The 4,225-nt window shown below is 36.7% G+C and overlaps 2 protein-coding genes across 5 annotated transcripts; one reads left to right on the top strand and one right to left on the bottom strand.

Moving 5' to 3' along the window:
• Positions 1 to 17: 17 nt before the first annotated feature.
• On the bottom strand, positions 18 to 1,796 carry LOC105275196 (protein FRA10AC1). Of its 2 annotated transcripts, none has more exons than XM_011331885.2 (4): positions 1,577 to 1,796; positions 776 to 944; positions 510 to 669; positions 18 to 427 (listed from the first exon to the last, which is right to left on the bottom strand). In XM_011331885.2, exons 1-4 carry the CDS (start codon positions 1,681 to 1,683, stop codon positions 129 to 131), a joined length of 735 nt encoding a protein of 244 aa, XP_011330187.1. In that variant the 5' UTR covers positions 1,684 to 1,796; the 3' UTR covers positions 18 to 128. The 2 variants fall into 2 exon arrangements, with proteins under 2 accessions (XP_011330187.1, XP_011330186.1); XM_011331884.1 differs by lacking the exon at positions 1,577 to 1,796 and adding an exon at positions 1,089 to 1,570.
• Positions 1,797 to 2,447: 651 nt separating this feature from the next.
• Positions 2,448 to 4,151, top strand: LOC105275192 (bridging integrator 3). Of its 3 annotated transcripts, none has more exons than XM_011331869.2 (4): positions 2,448 to 2,741; positions 3,212 to 3,288; positions 3,366 to 3,540; positions 3,617 to 4,151. In XM_011331869.2, exons 3-4 carry the CDS (start codon positions 3,400 to 3,402, stop codon positions 4,127 to 4,129), a joined length of 654 nt encoding a protein of 217 aa, XP_011330171.1. In that variant the 5' UTR covers positions 2,448 to 2,741; positions 3,212 to 3,288; positions 3,366 to 3,399; the 3' UTR covers positions 4,130 to 4,151. The 3 variants fall into 3 exon arrangements, with proteins under 3 accessions (XP_011330171.1, XP_011330168.1, XP_011330169.1); XM_011331866.2 differs by having other exon boundaries at positions 2,448 to 3,078; positions 3,181 to 3,288; XM_011331867.2 differs by having other exon boundaries at positions 2,448 to 3,078; positions 3,162 to 3,288.
• The last annotated feature ends 74 nt before the right edge of the window (positions 4,152 to 4,225 follow it).

Below are 4,225 nucleotides of genomic sequence, written 5' to 3'. Positions count from 1 at the left end.
ATATAAGAAACGCAAGATTTTATATCTCCTATTATTTATTTATATAATAGAACGTTACGTAAATTTTATATAACAGTTCATCATTTGTTATCGAAATATGCAACCTCATTTATTTATCTCGATCGTATTCACATTAACAAATCCGCCAAGTACTCCTCAAATTCTTTCTCTCTCATCTTTTCTACGTCTTCCGTTTGCGTTTCCTTCCAGATGTTGGAGCTATCAGCATCAGCATTCTCGGTATCGGCCTGTACCTCGATTGGATTGGAATCTGCTTCCGTTCTGTTCGACTCTGAATTGCTGGACGTGGTAGAAGCGTCTTCATTGTGCTTGTGATCAACGCCCAAACGCTTCAGAGATTTTCTTCTTTTCACTTCGCGCTTTTGCGAGCGATAGTTAAGTTTTACCGAGCATTCTGGACAGAGCCCTTAATGTAGACAGAAAAAAATCATTACATACGCGCTCTTTTGACACTCTAACGTGCAATAGTTCCTAAATTCGTAACTTACTTAATTTGACCAAGGCATTCTTCTTTTCGCCATGTTCTTCGTAGCCGAAATTAATCTCCCAGGAGCGTAGATTGTCTTTCTCTTTGCACGTTTTACTGCCGCATTCAAATTGTCCCTTTCCAGCTATCACTTCTTTCTCGGTTCTCCATCTCAAAGCAACCTACATGTTACATAAAAAGAGACATAAGCAATGCTAATTTTTCTGAGTCAATTAAAATATGATTAGTTGAAAGATGTAAGTGTAAAAGTACAGAGCTAGTTTATACCTTATTATGTTTGTAATATGTAAGATCGCATATGCAATATTCCTTAAACAGCTTGTCATAATACTTCTTAGCCAATTTTGCTCCCCATGTATCCGGAGTATCCTTCTCTCGATCCCAGAGAAACTTGTGATTCTCTCTGATGACATCATAGTCGGTTTTATCGTGGGACCTCGAAACACGTCGAAATGTCAGGAGCTGTTTGTTATAAAGTTTTCGCAAAGTTATAATTTTTATTCTGCTACTGCTTGATCATTATCCATTGCAAGAAAATGCAAACATCACAACCGAAGTTGTGTTTTTAAGAAATAATTACTTTTCTTTAGCTGCATTGTTGTTGTTTATCAAACATAAAATACACAGAAATCTTCTGAAATGCTTAAGAAAGCTGTGGCAGTATATTCTAATTATGCTGATGAAATGAATAATATCATCAAAAGTAACATTCAACATTTGAAAACTAATAAATAAAGATTAGCAGTTTTCTTTAGTCAGGTATGATAATAAAATGTTTTTGATATTGCATTTGTGTATATATGGTTAATAATCATTATAAAGTTTGACAAAACACTTTATGCACATATAAATATAAATGTCATTATATACTCCATTAGAGGGGAAAATAGGATTATAACAACGAGAATTAAACGAAGCAGAGCAAACCTTATGTATAGCATTCGCGATATATATAGCATCTAATGCATAAATTTAACAGACTAATGAAATAAATAAATCTAATGAAGTAAATAAACTTATAGTACCCCTGCTCTGGCCGATAATCATAAAACAGAAAATTTAACATACGTGTCTCGCGTAAACGTTGATACAGATTTCCCATAAAACGTTAGATAATCATTTATCAGTTTCTTGTGTCTGTCATAAGCAGACAAGTGCGCGTATGCTGGAAACATTTTCACAACCAAGTATATTCTCTCGTATATTAACCTATCAGCTGATTAAGGGGATGCTGGAGCTGCTAGTGAACTTCTTCGCGATGGTGCTGCCATCGCACAATTTTGCACAATAAAATGCTTTTTACAAAAATTTGGCAATTTGTACGCACAAAATTGCACCCATGCCCTCTCGGAATAAAATAAAGGAATATAATGAAGCTTTTAAAAGTGCCTTTAGAAGCGTAATAAAAAAGAAATCTATAATCTTCTTTACAGAATCAAGAAAATTATAAATTTCTTTTTTATTACGCTTCTAAAGGCACTTTTAAAAGCTTCGTTATATTCCTTTATTTTATTCCGAGAGGGCATGGGTGCAATTTTGTGCGTACAAATTGCCAAATTTTTGTAAAAAGCATTTTATTGTGCAAATATTGTACGATGGCAGCACCATCGCGAAGAAGTTCACTAGCAGCTTCAGTATCCCCTTAAATCTGTCAAATATTTCACAGCTTTTAGCATAGTCATTTATATTATACACTAGACTGCTGACTCCTATGTAAAAGTGTTGCTAATGACATGTAACGTTCGGATGCGCAGAATAAGGACTAATCTATTCACTGCGCATCCTTTAGTCCCTATTCTGCGCATGTGAATACATGCTTTTTCACTTAAAGGGACGCAGTTGGCGATCTAGGGTATAATATGATCTGTGGTTTCTCGACTACAGTTCATGATTTTGGCACTCTCATAAGGTCTGTTCTTTTTAGCTGCACTGCTGAACTGGTGCAATAAGTTAGAGTGAGAAAAAATATACTTGTCTCACTTTAACGTATTGCACTAGTCAGCAGTGCAGCTAAAAAGAAGAGACCTATAGATCGGTATTCGTGGTTCGTCCTGAAATTAAGGTCGTCTCGAGTATGATTTTCCAGTAGAAAACGCTATTAGTTATAGCTAAATCGTGCATTTTAACATTATGTAACCTGTATCAAGTTTCGACAGAATTGTATCAAGTTGTGTCAATAAACTTTTATCAATTTCTCTCTCACTAATATGAAACATGTTACTGCAAGATAATCGTACGTACGCTTTATTTTGAAAAATCGAATTTAAATGGACATGCGCGATATTTACGTGTATTTCAAGTTACGTGCTCGTAGGCAGAACAACTTATTTAATTAACACGCTGGTAGAAGCTTTTTGAAATTAATATTTAATTTTTTTTCATGATAAATATAACAAAATTTTAAATGTAACTGCGTTTAAGTGCTCGCGAATCTCGTTTGTGGTAATTAAATTAAGCAGACGGATTGAGATAGATAATGTTATTTTACGAACTTGTTATCTGCGTTTAATCATTCCCGATACGAGCGAATGCTTCGATAATATTTTTTAATCAACATCGAATATGACGTGGTAAGTAAATCTGTTATTAATTCATGTGCAAGTTACGCTAAACATTTTGAATCAGTCAGTATCAATTGGACTACTTATATAAGTACCTTATTCTACGAACAGGAATCCTTTAAAGAAGAACTACTTGACCCAGAGACCAACCGCTGCATCTCCGCTTTTATCCCATCAAGAGGATCAAGAATTGGATCTCGTTGTTCAAAGACTCATCTAGTGCGTATTGCATCCTAAATACATACGGATATTTAAAGGTTTTTATAAATATTGTACCGTCTGTTTTGGGTTCCAAGTGTGGAGAGCGCGATAAGAAAGTTAACCAAGGAGATGAAGAAGTACACGGGGGCTTTGGTAAATTTGGACAGAGCTGATCAACGATTGAGTATGAACCTGATCGGTTGCGGAGTGGTACAGAGTAATGACGAATACAGGAAGATAGTAGAAGACTATTTTTCCGTCGCCACGCAAGTAAGATTGACATTAAGCTCTCGTTTCTTCTTAAGAGAATATACTTTGAACATTTTGATTTATTTTGCACTATCAGGTGGGGAAGAACGTTCAGGAGATGACCAGCTTGTGCCACAGGATGTTCGTGGAGCCTCTGAAGAAGTTTAGGAATGAATTTGCCGCTATCGCCGCAGCGGTAATGAAGCGCGAAGATCTAGTAGCCGCATGGAAGTACTCGCACAATCGCGTGAAGAAGTTGCAAGAGAAGAAAGACAGAACGGCGAGTCACATCGCGAAGCTGGAGAGAGAACGGAGAACGGAGGAAGTAGCGGCGAGAGAGCTGAAAACCGTGCACGCACAGTTGCTCACCGAGTTACCTGCATTCCTTGAGAAGAGACTGGATTACATCAATCCGAGCATTCACGCTGTGATTATGATACAATTAAATTATTACGGGCACGCGACGCAGTTGTACACGCAACTGATGCCCATACAACATTCCTTCGAATCCACTTTGAACGCGACGCAAGTACCTGAAGACGAGTATCAGCGAGCTGTAACGGCTGAACTCAATAGATTGAGGGCGCTAACCATAGTGAAGGATAACTAACTAGCTAAACTACCTGAAGCAAGAATTTCAAAAATAAAAATATGCATATTGGAGACTCTTCATGAGAGTCGAGAAGTCGAACGAACGAATAGAAAT

This window comes from Ooceraea biroi, chromosome 5, assembly GCF_003672135.1.
Source record: "Ooceraea biroi isolate clonal line C1 chromosome 5, Obir_v5.4, whole genome shotgun sequence".
Classification (NCBI taxonomy): Eukaryota; Metazoa; Arthropoda; class Insecta; order Hymenoptera; family Formicidae; genus Ooceraea; species Ooceraea biroi.
The sequence above is the reverse complement of the archived record's forward strand: the minus strand, read 5'-3'. Positions and strand labels throughout refer to the sequence as shown.

Excerpts from the sequence above, each read along its gene's own strand:
- LOC105275196 (XM_011331884.1), bottom strand. The coding sequence starts at position 1,225 with ATGTTGAATGTTACTTTTGATGATATTATTCATTTCATCAGCATAATT. Across the intron at positions 945-1,088 it reads AACAATGCAGCTAAAGAAAA|GTCCCACGATAAAACCGACT; the intron begins GTAATTATTTCT and ends ACGTGTTTCGAG. Across the intron at positions 428-509 it reads GAATGCCTTGGTCAAATTAA|GGCTCTGTCCAGAATGCTCG; the intron begins GTAAGTTACGAA and ends GTCTACATTAAG.
- LOC105275192 (XM_011331866.2), top strand. Across the intron at positions 3,289-3,365 it reads GTTGTTCAAAGACTCATCTA|TGTGGAGAGCGCGATAAGAA; the intron begins GTGCGTATTGCA and ends TTGGGTTCCAAG. Across the intron at positions 3,541-3,616 it reads ATTTTTCCGTCGCCACGCAA|GTGGGGAAGAACGTTCAGGA; the intron begins GTAAGATTGACA and ends TTGCACTATCAG.